Source organism: Panthera pardus, unplaced genomic scaffold (assembly GCF_024362965.1).
Source record: "Panthera pardus isolate Hobbes unplaced genomic scaffold, ASM2436296v1 HiC_scaffold_20, whole genome shotgun sequence".
In the NCBI taxonomy this organism is placed as follows: Eukaryota; Metazoa; Chordata; class Mammalia; order Carnivora; family Felidae; genus Panthera; species Panthera pardus.
Genome location: NW_026526766.1, coordinates 85115501 through 85131250, shown reverse-complemented (window position 1 = coordinate 85131250; position 15750 = coordinate 85115501). Strand labels below are relative to the sequence as shown.

Below are 15750 nucleotides of genomic sequence, written 5' to 3'. Positions count from 1 at the left end.
CTAAGCAGGCTCTGCTTTATCAGCGCAGAGCCTGATGCAGGGCTTGAAATCACAAACTGTGAGATCATGACCTGAGCAAAATCAAGAGTTAGATGCTTCATCAGCTGAGCCACCCGGGCACTCCAATATGGCAGCATTCTAATTCTATACTTTAGTTTTTACATTTAGCAACCATAAGTCAGTAGATTCAGCCCCACTTTCCCTGTGTTCCAAAGTCAGGTTTTTAGTTGGTCAAGGCTGAGGGCTGGCTCCAGACCCGGTGAAGTCACCAGGGCAATCTATCCTGAGAGCCAACTGGTTGGCCTTTCCCTGATACAAGCCTCACTCTCTGCAGTGATATTCTTTATGAAAAAGCCATTTCAACGTTGGCATTTTCTATAGTAGACATTCCATAAATATTCATTGAATTGAGTTCTACTGCCTCCCCATGGACACAGGGGAAAATCTGAATTTCTTAATAAGAAATAAAATATACCTCAACATCTGTCTCCAGTCACCCTATCCACCCTCATCTCCTATTTACTAGGATTTACAAAGCATTTACTATGTTTAATCTCATGAAATACATGATTGCATTCAATAAATACAGATGTGCATAGGTGTCATAGAGGTCATTATGTATAAATTATTATATAATGTGACATCTATCATATGTTGTATGTACATGCATACAATTTAACCTAAATAGTCTCACACAACCTATGTCTTCTGTAAGTTGTTTTTCCACACTCAACAATATGTCATGGACATGTCTCCATGACATAAAGGTTTATTTACACATTTATATCACCATTTTAAATGATTCCCTACCATAGCATTGTAGGAATGTACCAGATTTACCAATGAACATTAAAGTGGCTTCCAATTTTTCAATATTATAACCAGCACTAGAATGAGTAAATTTATACATCTTGTTAGATCATTACTTATTATATTGTCTTATTAAGTTAAATTCTTAAAAGTGGTATTGCTGTATCAAAGGGAATGCATATTTAAAAATTTTGAAACATGGTACCAATCTACCTTCCAGAGATGCTACATGGACTTATATTTCCAACATCAGGGTATGTCTTCTCATTTCCCACCCCCACCCCCAATCAATGCTGGGTATTACCCCTGAATAAGTAGGAAAATGGTCCCTCATTATTGTTTTGATTGCTTTCTACAGAGGTAAAACATCTTTACTATGAACTTACTAGACTTGAGTATATATTCTTCCGTGGACTGTTTCTTTAGGTCATTTCTCTTTCTAAAATTGGACTCTTCAGGGCTCCTGGGTGGCTCAGTCAGTTGAGTGTCCAAGCCTTGACGTCAGGTCAGGTCATGATCTCATGGTTTGTGAGTTCAAGCCCCTCATTGGGCTCTGTGCTCACAGCGCAGAGCCTGCTTGGGATTCTCTCTCTCTCTCTCTCTCTCTCTCTCTCTCTCTCTATCTCTCTCCCCTTCTCTGTCCCTTCCCCACTCGTGCTGTCTCTGTCTCTCTCAAAATAAATGAGTAAAACTTTAAAATTAAAAAATAAAATAAAATTGGACTCTTCGTCCTTTTTCAATGAATTTTAATGTTTGTTTTTGAGAGAGAGACACACACAGAATGTGAACGATGGAGGGGCAAGGATAGAGGGAGACACAGAATCCAAAGCAGGCTCCAGGTTCCAAGCTATCACCACAGAGCCCGATGCGGTGCTCAAACGCACGAACTTTGAGATCATGACCTGAGTTGAAGTTGGATGTTCAACAGACTGAACCACCCAGGCACCCCTAAATTAATTTTAAAAGTTCTTGCTCTATAGGGGAGCCTGGGTGGCTCAGTCAGCTGAGCATCCAACTCTTGATTTAGGCTTGGGTCATTATCTCATGGTTCATGAGACTGAATCCCACGTAGGGCTATGCTGACAATGCAGACTCTGCTTAGGATTCTCTCTCCCTCTCTCTCTCGCTGCCCCTCCCATGCCTGTGTGCTCTCTCTCCCTCTCTTAAAGTAAATAAACTTTAAAAAATAAATTCTTGCTCAATATATTGCCAAGGTTTACTTCTAAACTTGTAGCAGTTTTGGTGGTGTTCTTGTTGCTTTCAGTAAACATGTTTTACATCATGTATAGTCAAATCTATTGTTTCCATTTCTTATCCTTAAAAAGATCTTCCCCAGTGCAAAAGCAAATAAGTCATCACCTCCTTTTTAAAAAGACTAGTTCCTTCATGGTTTCATTTTTCTACTATTAACTATTTCATTCTCCTGAATTTTGTTTCTGGTCTGGCCTCTTCTTCACTTAGCTGGGCCTCCTCCCTCAGATTGGGTCTCTGTTGGTCTCTCCTCCCTTCAGCAGGATATAGATTCTTAAGGGATCTCAAAATGAGTGTCAGGCAATATTAGCCCTAAGCCTGAGGTCTCCACTTGCAGGATGTCCACTGGTTCCAGCCAAGGAAATGGAATTTATACCCAGTGGAGGACTAGTAGCCCTTCTTTTGTTTCATCTTTTTTTAGTGTAGGGGCGCCTGGGTGGCTCAGTTGGTTAAGCCATCTGACTTCAGCTCAGGTCATGATCTCACGGTTCATGGGTTTGAGCCCCACATCAGGCTCTGTGCTGACAGCTTGGAGACTGGCACCTGGTGCAGATTCTGTGTCTCCCTCTCTCTCTCAAGCAGGGGGAGGGGCAGAGAGAGAGGGAGACAGAGAATCCGAAGCAGGCCTAGCATTGTCAGTGCAGAGCCTGACATCGGGCGCAAACCATGAGATCATGACCTGAGCCAAAGTCAGTTGCTCAACCGACTGAGCCACCCAGGTGCTCCAGACTAGTAGCACTGCAATGCTTTTCCACAGTGCACCAGGGCTGGCAAAGGCTCATAATAATGTAATTCCTTCAGGAGACAGCAGGAGGGAGTGGTGTCCTGGGATCACGGTCAGACCATCTGAAGTTTGCCATTCAGAACCTGCCAGAATGGCTGTCTTAGTGTCCAGGACAAATCCCAGGTGTAGAATACCCTGTCTCTGGGTCCTCTATCCTCAGAGAGCACTCAGGGTTACCAGGCCATGTCATTGGCTCTTTAGGGGGAGTCAATGAGGCTACAAGCCTCAGTTACCCACACAGAGCCCAATTCTTTCCATCTGAGCTTAGACCATCATACCCAGATAGCACCTGACACTTTATAAAGGGGAATATTTCCACAAGTAACATTGTAGGCAGAGAGGTGCTGGGTTGACCTTCAGGTGGAAGAAGTCGCCAGTACTCACAGGGTCTGCAGCTGCTCATCCCGAAAGTGGGGCCTTTCAACCAGAGCCTGGTGGCAGGAGGTTCCTACAGGCCACCCTGGGGAAAGGGGGACCAAGCAGCAAAGGAAAAGGATGAACTAGTAGTTTAGTGATCGAACTCCAGATGTCATTCCCATCTCACCACCAGCTTGGCCGGGGGCTGGCAGACAAGTAGGGGTGAGCAAGGCCGGAGCATGGGGAGGCAGTTGTGTTGAAAAAGGCAAAGAGGAAGTGAGATGAAACCAGCAAACGCTCCCACTGCCTTCCCTCTACAATACACGCAAGGCGGGCATCCCTTTGCTCAACGGAGTCAGTGCCAGCGGCCCGGGAGGTCAAGAAAGCCAGAGCACCCTGGAGAGCAGGACAAGAGAGAATCGGGGGCCACTGGGAGAAAAGCTCTCCAAGGGAATGTTCCAGGAAGCCTCAGGAAATCCACATGCAAGAATCCATTCTCAGAGCCCAGATTTCCCAAACTGAAGGTGGCTTTTGACGCTCACATTAGTATTTAGAGAAGTGGAAAGAGTGAAGCTTCGGAGGGGGTAAAAAAAATAACAACAAAATCCGCTGAAAACAGCTCCAGGGATCCGGATGTGCAATGAATAGAATGCCTGGCAGAGACAGGCTAGTTAGAAGAAGTCACACGAAAGTAATGTGTTTGCCAAAGAAGTGTTCTTCCAAGTTGTGGATTCCACCACCTCAGTTCCAACAAAATTCTGTAAGAAACACGTCTCATGATAATATTTGTGAAAGCTCTGAAGTGGAGGGAGGTGGGCAGGCAGAAAAGGGAAGAATGTTCCCTTGGCCTAGACTTCAGATGATATGAAACGTTAGGGTTCGGGAGTGAACGGTCAAGAAAGAATTTTTGAGACACCTTCGGTGGAAGAAGGGTGGTTTTATTAAAGCACAGGGACAGGACCCATGAGCAGAAAGAGCTGCACTGGGGTTGTAAGGAGCGACTGATTATATACCTCTAAGTTGGGGAAGGGGTTAGGCTAGCGTAAGTCTCTAAGGAATTTGGAAGCAATGTTTCCAGGACCTTGAGGGGCTAGCTGTTGTTAGGGTAAGGTCATTTACTACTGTCTAGTAAAACCTTACCCATGAGACCCTTCAGATGTGTATCAGTGGGCCCTATGTTTGGAGGATGATTGCTAACATATATCTTGGTGGGGGTGGGGGGGGGTGTGTGTAGAGATAAAGGAAGTTTCCAAAGGGATTTTCATATGTTAAAATAGACTTACAGGATCCTGAAGATCAGGCTAATGTCAAGTTAAGGCTGCCTTTTGCCTTAAGCAAAGTATTAACATTTGAGGTGGCTAAGCTCCTTGAGCAAGGTCACTCTGCCCGTCCCAAGTACAGGTCAAGAGGCTGTAGTTCAATTTCTTTCTAAATTTCTTTTGCCTTCGTTCTCCACATCATAGAGAACATAGCCCATGACATATTTAGCCTAGAGAAGCCCAGAGATGGCTGGGAGACCGTAATGTTCTCACTGAATATTTCAAGCATGTGTGGTCCTGGGGAGTGGAAGGAGGGCCAAGGGTCCAACTCCAAGGAGGCAAACTTTATGCTCAGGATAAGGACGTTATCATGGAAAGCTATCAAAGATGCAGAGTCTCCGGAGAGGTAACCAATTTCCACAAGCAAGTAGCAACTGGAGATTACTTAGATGGACGACTACTACTGTAGGACTTCCGGTATTGGGAGATGGGGAGCAAGCAGTCTGGGCGGAGCCTTCCCACTTATGAGAGTGTAAGGGTCGTTCCCTGCCAAGTTGAGCAGTTCGGGGAAGGAGGCGGAATTCAAAAAATGAGTTCCCCTCTGATTTGCACATTTCAAAGAAACACACACACACACACACACACACACACACACACACACACACACACGGCACCTGAAGGTGGTATGAGCCAATTGGCAGGATCCATTCTAGCTTGGAGGCTTGGGCCATACACAGCCACTACTGGGGCCCAGAGGAGTGCAGGGAAGAACAGGGCAAATCTTGTGTTGGGACACAAAGAAGTGCCCAAGGGCTGATCAGAGTGCCAAGACCAAGGCCAAAAGGGATGAAGAAATGTTCCGAGTGCCAGGACCTCACTGCCCTGGCAGCAAAGCTTGAGGTGGGCTTGTGACATAGTCATGGGGGTGGGGGGATGGAGCGGAGGCACCACAACCGCCAGCAACACCTAGCCAGCCAGGACAGATGGGAATGTCACTGTCCCCTAGAGGCTCCGTCAGACTGATTAGGTCCAAGCTCCATTAGGTCAGATGCAGGAACAAAAGAAAGCCCTAGCAAGCAACCTCTTTTGAAGATGAAGGGCAGGGGACCTATCTGTTGTCTCAGATGGGACAGGAACGGGATGCAGCTCTGCCCAAGTCGGCCGTGTGGGTGAGTGCATTATAATCCACCATTAATGTGGACGATTCTCCTCCCACCCCCTCTAGAGCGATAGTACGTTCTCGACCACCGACAGCTAGGTCAGCAGGCTTCACGATACACCTTCCGCCAAGCAGTGGACAGCAATCCCCCAGTGAGGGCTCCCGGTGAGGGTTCCAGGGCATGACCCCAAGTTGATGTGTTCTGCACGTTTCCTTCCAGGTGGCCTCTTTCTGCTATTTGTGTTCTGAAAAGTTTTGAGCTGTATTTGCTGACAAAAGGTATGCAAGTTAGGTCTGTTGTGAAAAACAAAAGGAAAACATCACAGGACGTTAAACATAAAAGTCATTGAGGCATGAGGGGCTTTCAAGGAAATGGCCCAGGAAACAGGGATGAAAATCAGCCAAGCAATTAGGGATTGTTGGTTGTCCTTTGACATTATAAAGGACATCATAAACTTTATAATGAAGCCAGAAGGGTTCAGCCAGTTGTATGAATTACAATAGGAAGAAACCAAAGGATCGTGCCTTCAGGACAAATGAAAAGAGCCAGCTGCTGGCGGTGGCCTTTGTCAGCAAAGCAGCTCAACACAGTCTACACACCCCTGCTCCAACTCAGTGGATCTGCTTCAAATGGTGCTCCCATTTCAAGAACCACATCCCCTCGGGATATTCCTCTAGCCCTGTCAGAGAGGCTGGCCCCAGACTCTGGACTTGGGCTGCCTTTCCAGCCTTAAAGAGAAAGCAAATCTATCGGAAGCCATTGCCTCACAAATTATCTGAACCACGAGAGTCCAGCTCCATCTTATGGATAAACCGGGACGGAAGAGGGTGAGGCACCTGCTTACCGTCATGGTCAGGCACAGGCATGGCTAGAAGTCAGACCTGAAGTCGATGCACTTTCCCCATTGAGCCCTCGATTGCCTCGGGAGTCCCCCCCCCCCCCCCCCCAGCTGGCACGTGAAGCTAGTCCCTAGTCCCTACGCAGAGCTCTCACACCGGGGTCCATCTCGTTGCCCTCCATCTCATTGCCCACTTCGCTGAACAGGAGCCCTGTTGAGAGGGGAGGCCCTGTTTTACAGCGAGGAGCAAGGAACGAGTCAGCTCCAGCAGACTAGGAGCCAAGTTTAATCCCTGCCTGTTTCCCAACCGTGCTGCCCTCCCTGCTAGAACCTCCCAGAACACAGGCACTTATTTGCTCATTCGTTCAACCCTTATTGCTGCAGTGCCAGGTCCTGGATCCCTGCTGTCATGAAGCTGACATCATAGGCCATTAAGTGAACACATCAGTATATAATTATCAGTTAAAATACGCGCTGATGATGTAAGTGATGAATCACTCCTAGAACCAGTATTATACTATATGCTAACTAACTAGAATGTAAATAAACGATGGACACGCGCGCGCACGAGAAATACATACTCTGAAGGGCAGGAGGAAGTGGGAAGGGGCCTGACCGTAGGAAGGGTTCCCTGACGGAAGGAGGCCTGAGCTGCAATCTGAGGACGAGTTAACTGGCTGGCAGGGAGAAGACGGCTGGAGGCAGCGGAAACCACGCGTACGGCTCCACGCTCTGCGGCGGGAGCGAACACGGCACATCCCGGGGAGCCGAAGGGGTGCTTCCGCAGGCACGTGGGCACAGGAGTCACCAGCGATTCGTTCTAGGGGAGACCGGGCGCACACAGCGGCCCCCGACAATCAGTCTTCACCACACGGGAGAGAGGGATATAGAAATACACCTACTTCTTTCTCCTCTTCGCAGCACCGCGGTGGCACAAGAGCTTCTTGTGAAATCCCAACCTCTCAAAAGCAGCGGTTACAGAAATTATGCCACGGCAGACGTCGGCAGAGCCAGCGGGACTCTCGGAGGCCGGAGGGGCAAATGCAGAGGGAGGCCACAGCACATTTGCTCTAGCAGCATTTTTATTTACAAACAGCAATTTCCATTGACTTTATACCATAAAAAAGCCATTTACAAGCAAGAAACGAGAATTCAGAACAAAATTAAGCAGCACTGAAATATTCATGTCACAAATCTAAAACAAAATGAATACAAGAGTAAAATATCATTTGAATAAATAGTCTTAAATTCATGCTATAAAATAATCCTTAATGGCAAGTTACTAGTTGATACAGCATCCGCTTAGCTAGCTTCATTTACTTCATATGGCGATGAAGTGTGGACTTGTGAGGTTACCAGTTTATATTGCAAGATAATGACACTGTGTTAAGTCATTCAAATTGCTCAACCATTTATAACGGAAAAAAATGTTAGCCCTACTAATAAAAGTGGTGAGAGAGAGATGGTTTTCACATTAGGAAAATGATCATTCTCAAAGAAACCAGGTAAGTTTACCTCTTACTATAGTCAGGGCAGCAACCAAGGGCTTGGGCGGCAAGTCCAAAGGTTGAATTCACAGCATACTCGTCACCGAGGGGCAGCAAGAGGTCTGGTTACTGAATCTGCTGCAAGGCTTACTCCAGGGCTGGAGCCAGAACTAGGGCAGCCCTGTCTGTGCCAGCCCCAGAGGGGAACCGGGGGAAACAAGGTCCTCTTCCGGGCAGAGAAGTCGGGCACTGGGCAGAAACAGTGGGAACGCTCTGGCACTTACTGAAGAAGACGTGTGTGGCGTGTGACAACCATTACAAATTTGGAACAATGTGAATGACTCTTCTGAACGTTCAGTTCAGTTGCACTGAGTAATATGAAATCTATGATTTATGAACTAGATAGTTCCATATAAAGAATTTACATAATTCCCCAATACTTTCATATATAAAATTTAATAAATAACCCTGACCAGTCTAGAAGCACCATTCAAGGGGCATGTGCCCTTGGAAAATAGTTTAGGTGTTGCATATTTGAGTCCCTTTCAGTGGAGGCTTCACAGGAAACCATTACAGAATTTAACAATAACAAAGACAACAACAAAAATCACAGTAACTAATAGAAAAAGTTGTTAAAATAAAATACATTGATTTCTTGAAAGTAAAGCTCATTCACAGAGATGATTCCCACCCCCACCCCCACCCCCAGCCCTTGTTTTGTGTTCCTGCAAATTCTTCCTAGAGTCTAGGCCGTCAAAATAAAAGTAAAAATAAAACCGCACACGAACATATGCAGGCCTATGGTCTGGGCTAAGGGAAAAACAAAGACTTGGTTATAACTGCTGTCATGAGAAAAGACATCTACTCATGCTCTGGAAGATTGAAAAATTTTCAATTTAGTTCTACAGTATATTCTGCTTAACAGTGAACCGACAGTATCCTTTCTGCTGTATTAAAAAAAAACACACACACACACACACACAAACACACACACAACAAAACCAACCATACACACACGCGCGCACGCGCACACATACACACACACACGAAACCAAAACTGCCAAAGCAGAGCCAATTGGGAGGCTTTCCGCTAACCAAAAAATGAACTTGTCTTCGTGTGCTGTATTTACAAATATAATTTCTAAATGTATTTACAGCTTTAGTAGAAATTAGAGGGGAAAGAACTGATCAGAACGAAAGGAACTGTTTAAAACCCACAAACGTTAGTAAAGTATAAAATTCTTTGTTTTCACAGTTTGTAATAGCAGGTTAAACACCTATAGAAAAGGACGCTGTCACTGTCTTCACATTGTCTACGTATTTGAAAAGGTAGCTCAAGGAGAGACTCAATTATGAACAGACCTGTATGAATTCAGGATATGTTTTGCTGTAAAAGATTTCTTCACAGATCGCTTTTATCTGAATTGGTTTTTGCATCTGTTAGAAACGAAACATCTAACCTAAACCTGTACAGAGATAGGGACTTTGCTTTCCAAAAAAAGAGTTGCTCTAAGGAGTTACACAGCGTACTTCGTCTGCGGAGACGTGGAGGGAACTTCGGGGAGAGAACGTTTCTGTTCTGTGGCCATGTTAATCCTCCTGGCACATCCTCCTGTGACAAGGCACAATTGATTGCTGCTGCCCGATCTGAATGGAGTTAACCTTCCACCCGCCACGCACGCCGAGAAACACGACAGCGTGCTCGCTCAGAGAGGCTACCCAGCTCGGTGCTGGCCTACGCGCTGCCTCCTCGAAGCCCTGTGGAACCTTACAGTACTGGGTTATGGCTTGAGAATTCATTCTTAACACTGCTAGCAGTGGAAAGGGTAAAGTGTTAGCAACATGAATGGGAGCAAGTGGAACTTGCAAAATGCGGAATCATGGTTCTTAGAGAGAAACTCAATCAATTTTCTGCCCCTTAACAGTCCCATTACAATGGTTGAACCTGAACTGTACAATCAAAGCAATGTATAGTTTTGTCAAAGACAATTTTGGATAAGTCACTCTTTGGTAAACTCAAACCAGTGAAACAAATTGACAAATACACAGAACTCCGTGTAAATAAGGTTAAGACTGACAACGGTGACAAGAACCAGGATATTCGAGGTACCTGCCCCAAGTGCTCTCCCCTCCTGACTTGTCTCATCTATCGCGGAATGCTCTGGAAACCTCTCAGAAGGCCCCAAGCCTGAGTGAAAAGGAGGTGTTCCTTCCCTGAGCCTGACCTCTCATGTCCTCCATTTGGGCGTTTCTTGTCACGAACTTAACTTGTTACCACCACACAAATTTTTTGCATTTAATTCTTAAAAGAAAAATCAAAACCCAACGTATTCGTGTAAGGAAAAAAAAAAAAATCACAAACGTTTACCTGAAACCCCAGAACATATTTAAGTGGGTAAACACTGGGGGTCCGGCCTCCCCTTGAGGCACGCAGCTTTGACAGGAGTTGAGCGAGTGCTTCAGGGAGAGCGCGCACCCCTTACTTAGGCAGTTTGACAGGAAAAGGCATACTATATACCCGATTTAGCAAACGCTGCTCCTCGGGAGCAGCAGGACTAGAGTGTCATCTGTACGTAGTAACACTGATGTGTGGCGCAGCCGTTCACGCGGGAACAGACAGATCCTGTGTGCTAGAGACGAGCTACCGCACAGCGACCACCCCCGGGGGCTTAGCACACACAAGGGCCCGAATGATTTTCTTTTCTCAACACAACAAAACAGAACAAAACAACGAAAACAAAACAACAAAAACAAAAACCCCCAAAACCTCCCCCGGACACCCCCTACCTCCCACCATTCTTGGTATCTTAAGAGCCAAAAAAGCATGGAAAACCAGCAAACGTCCATTTCTGTACTCCCTCAACTCCTAAGCCTCTCGAGTTGTGTCTTTTTATGTCTATTTTTCTTTTGGGTGGTTTGCGCCGTTCTCCTGGGGAGACGTACTGGCTGCGGGCTTCAGAGCCAAGGTTCTCCAGCAGGGAGTCTGGAGCGCTGACATCCTACGGGCAGGGCGGCCCGCAGCACAAACTCACCGTCAAATTGCTTCCGAAAGTACTCTGTCAGGGTGCACAGTACCAAAGCGAACTCGTAGAGCCTGTTTTGTTTACTAGAAGCAGACGGGTAAACAAAGTACAGAGCTGAAGACACTTCGAAAGTACTGACAAGACATTTTTCAAATAGGACTCAGGTGTGTTTTGATACAGTAATGCGTTTGCCAGCAAGCACATGCTTTTGAGGTCTCTCTTCAAGCTATAAACTCAGGAGAGGGAAAAAAAAATTGTAATTCACTATCACCGTTAGATTTCACATTTTCTACAACTATACTGACCTAAAAGATACAGAACATAAAAATAGCACCACGTGACCCAAAAAATGGTGACACACACAGATTTGGTGACACACAGAGTATCTTAGAGGGCTTTTTGACTGTTGGTTTCTTTAAGCAGGAAACACTGAGAGTGGGGGAGCCACTGAGGCTCTCGTTAGCACACACAATACTAAGATAGATATATTGCTTGCAATTCCCATAGAGTATATCTTTACAAAAAGTACAAATTCCAAGTTCTGCAGTTTCCCTGGGAACTGCATGTAGAAAAAGTTGCTGTGCACCTGAACTAGCTGTTTGAAAAGAGGAAAAAAAAAAAAACCCACAACACTGCTTGGAGAATTTTGTAGACAGAACTACAAATCCCTTTCCTTTAGTGTGAGTACTAACTCATGGTAGAGTGATTCGATTTAGTTACCTGGTGTGTTTCTACAGTACGGAATGAAGGTAGATTCGTAGGCCAGTAAAAACATTGAAAACCACTGCTCCTTTGGGGCTGGCTAATATAACACTACAATATGTAAAAAGGTCAGCACCACGGGTCATCCAGCTTACCTACTGGACAACGAACAAAAATTCCAAACGGTTTCCAACTAGAGTTGAATACATTTTATGGCATTTGGTTTATGTACTTGTTAGGAAGCAGAGCTATGAACACTGTGATTTGCTTTGCTTGCTTTTGGACACAATGATTAATATATATGAAAACCTATCAACATTCTTTTGTAAGGGAAATAAAGGGGCAAAACCCTAACATTGGGTGGGGACGAGACAGAGTCAAAAGCCCTGTTCACATTGTATTAAATTATATATTCCTCTTACATTCACCTCAACCAGAATAAAATCAAATTTGAGAATGTATATATACTATATATATAATAATCGCTTTATTATATATATATATAAATTGTCTAACTACCCCTTAAAAGTAATTTTAAATTAGAAAAGGTTACCCATTTGTATCAGCTGACGGCATCCTAGTCTCTCTCCGTGGAAACGCACTGGTGCCAGTGCACACAACGAGAGAGTATGCCTCTTGGCAGAGAATGTAGGGTCAACCAGTTGGCATAGCTAAATCACTGGCAGATTTGGGATTAAGAGTTCAGCCAAAGAGGAATACTGTCAGCCTGTGTTTTCCCTGGATACGTTGCCCTTCATGCTTTGAGCTCCTTGGGAGAGGGAGGGCGGGGGAAAGGATAAACACAATGAAGTGTTCCTTCCAGAAACCTTAGAAGAACTGCCAAGAGACGGAGAGATTTCCAGATGGTTGGGAAAACCAAAGATTACAACAAAGCAAATCACAAATATGCATTGATTAATGTGCTTTGTTTGGGTGCACTTCGTTACCATCTTAATCAGGAGCATCAGACACTGTGTGAATTTCCATCCGGGAATCTAGGCCCATCTCTGAGGCCGACGCATCGTTTTCTAGTTTCTGTTCCACATACACGTCTGTTCTCTCGGGGGACTCGATGCGACTCCTGACTTCGGCTACACCAGGGTGGTTTTTCCGCAGGTGCTGGTTGAGGGTACCTTGGAATGGAAAGCACTTGCCGCAGATCTCACAGCGGAATGGTTTGTCATCAGTATGGCCCCGGATGTGGTACTCCAGTTGGTCCTTACGTGTGTACTTCTTCCCGCAGAACTTGCACACAAAGGGGGTGATTCCCATATGGAGCCTCATGTGCCTGTCGAGGCTTCCCTTCTGGTTGAAGGACTTTCCACAGTAAATGCAGATCAGCCTCTCGTTGTACGGGTACCAGTGCCCTCTTGCACTCCTCTCCCGGGGGCTGCTCTCATACCCGGGGTTATTCATCATCGCTTCACTGTCAGAACCCTGCACCAAGCCCTGCAGATCACTGTGCAGATGGACAGACAAAGCCCGCTTTTGGCGAGCACGCCCTCCTCGGAAACAGCTCAGCATGGATCTGGACGGGCTGGAATTACTCAAACTTCCAAAAGCTTCGGATACGCTGGCTGGCTGTGAGGCCGCTTGGGAGTAGGAATATGCGTGCTGCAGCACGGAACCGTAGGACCCCACGTTCACTGCCACAACTTGTTCCCCATCCACCATCTCTGTGTGGTACCCGTCGTCCCCCAGGGAGGAGCTGTCGGAACAGCTGGGCCGGTCAGACTTCTCCATCTTCACTTTCACCTCAGTGATCTGGCTCTCCCTCACCAACAGGTCCCCTTGCTCGTGGTCCCCCTCTATCTGAATCTCGTACTCGGAAACGCTCCCGCTGCTCCCTCGGTCCGAGTGCCCTTCCTCCTGTAAGCGGCTGCGCAAGGCTTTGCTGGGCGTCGTCTCCATCCGAAGATCGCCGCTCGTGGTGGGCTGCCGTACCTGAGAGCAATACGGAGGGGAGATCTCAACCGGGTTGGCAAAGAAGCTGCTGTCCTTAACTCCATTACGACTCTCTGATGTCTCCTCCGCACCAACAGTAACAGAGTCAACATCTCCGACGCTGATTTTTGAATGGATGCTCTCCAGGATCTGCGTGCACTTGTCAATGACACACTGCATCTGAAGAAAGCTGGCTGCAGTCAGAAAACTGACAACATCCTTCAGCTGCAAGGACATTCTTCCAGTGTAACAAAATGAAAGCAACTGTTCAAACACATTGGGATTTTTAATCACAGATATTGACAAGCCACTCATGGTACTTAATGCTGAATGGTCCCGGAAATAGGGGGAGCTGGCAGCGAGGACTGCTTTGTGGGCTCGGAATGGCTGACCCTGAATGTGGACAATGATGTCACATAGTTTCCCTTGCAGGCGGAGTTCGTTTAGCTGGCTCAGAACAGTGCTGCTGTACTCGGGCACATCAAACTGAATAAAACTGCTGCTGTCCATTTCTACTGACATGAAGCGTAATCTGCAGAAAGAGAGAGTTTCATAATTCACCAGTGACTCCTCACTAAGTACAAGCGGCATAAACACAAGCTTGCAAACATAACACCACCACCACCACCACTGCAGCTACCATGCCGCCTGAGGGTCAGCCTTAGCATTCTTCCTCTTACTTATTTTCAGTCTTTCATGTCTTGGTTAATTCACCGAAAGTCAGACAACCTAAAGATCAATCCGCCTAGTGCCCCAACTGCCTACCATTCATCTTCATCAAAATTATCACATGGTATATATGTCAAGTCCTCTCAGCTCAAGAAAAAATATTTCCCTGTTTCACTTCCTTCTGAGGATTTGGAATACTTTGTAAAAAATAAGCAAACTCATGTAAAGAATGTTCTGCCTCATTTGTATGTTTCCAATTGGTGTTTTTCAAGAAGATGGCACACTGGATACACCGAATGGAGCTAAACCTTTTTCAGTTTAGAATTTGAGTTGTTGTCTTGATGTGCCTTTTCTCCCCTTCAGGTCTGCACACCTTTATATCCTTTTGGATTGGTAACGGACAGAACAATGCTCAATCCCTTTCAGTGAAGAGTTTTAGACAGGAGGAGTAACAAGAGTGATGGACACACCGCGAGCATATTGCTGTCCAACAGTGCTCCCAACTGCAGGTGGGCACACCTTGGGACAGGCTGGCTACCCTTGCCAAGAATCCACAGCACTAAATCTCTCACAAACATGTAAGTGTCTATAGCCCAGGCTGCACACTCTAACCAAAACACGACAAAATCAGATCTAACAATTATATTTTAGTGCTTAAAAAACCCCACCAACTGAAATGTAAGTACCTCCTGAATAAGCACCGAATCAAAGAGAAAATCAGAAAGGAATAGAACTATTCAGAAAAAAAAGAAAACTCACATAAAATCTGCAGCAAGAAGCGTTTAGGAGTAAAATTTACCTATGTCTTCAGCTTGCTTGAAAATGTATCCAAAAAAAGAGATGGATAGATAGGTGATAAAGCAAACAGAGTAATATGTTAACAAGCGTATAGATGGTGAGTGTATACAGGTGTTTATTGCAAAATCCAACTTCTCTGTATATTTGAAATTTCTCAGAAAAAATGTTGAGGATCTTGAAACAACAAATTTTAACAGGCAAAGTCAGTGCCTTAAAAGTATTTAGCGTTTTTGTTTCCAAATTTATTTATTTACTTCTTTAATGTTTATTTATTTTTGAGAGAGAAAGAGAGACAGAGAGGCAGAGCACAAGCAGAGGAGGGGTAGAGAGAGAAGGAAACACAGAAATCAAAGCAGGCTCCAAGCTGCCAGCAGAGTCCAACACGGGGCTCAAACTCACGAACCATGAGATCATGACCTGAGATGCAGTTGGACACTCAACTGACTGAGCCACCCAGGCACCCCTTAAAAGTATTTATCATTAAACAACAAATAATAAATATACACGAAATCACTGAAGAGGTCAGAAAAGGAACAAGTTAAACCCAAAGAAAGCAAAAAAGTAAGAACACTGAACAGCATATTATCATAGAGAAAGTTTTTTAAATTTTCAAAATTATAAGGACATCCTCGGAAACATAACTCATTAAAGGAGTAATATATTGTGAC

The 15750-nt window shown here is 45.4% G+C and overlaps 2 protein-coding genes across 5 annotated transcripts in view; both read right to left on the bottom strand.

Annotated features, from left to right (window-relative positions):
* RALGPS1 (Ral GEF with PH domain and SH3 binding motif 1) overlaps window positions 1-15750 on the bottom strand; it is a 314360-nt gene that overhangs the window by 279808 nt on the left and 18802 nt on the right. The window lies entirely within an intron of this gene.
* The window catches only part of ZBTB34 (zinc finger and BTB domain containing 34), a 45836-nt gene continuing 37609 nt past the window's right edge, over window positions 7524-15750 (bottom strand). For all 4 annotated transcript variants that reach the window (XM_019421106.2, XM_019421109.2, XM_019421107.2 and 1 more), the window contains one exon: window positions 7524-14147. In XM_019421106.2, coding sequence (XP_019276651.2) covers window positions 12623-14147 — 1525 coding nt within the window. In that variant the 3' untranslated portion in view covers window positions 7524-12622. The remainder of the gene's footprint in view (window positions 14148-15750) is intronic.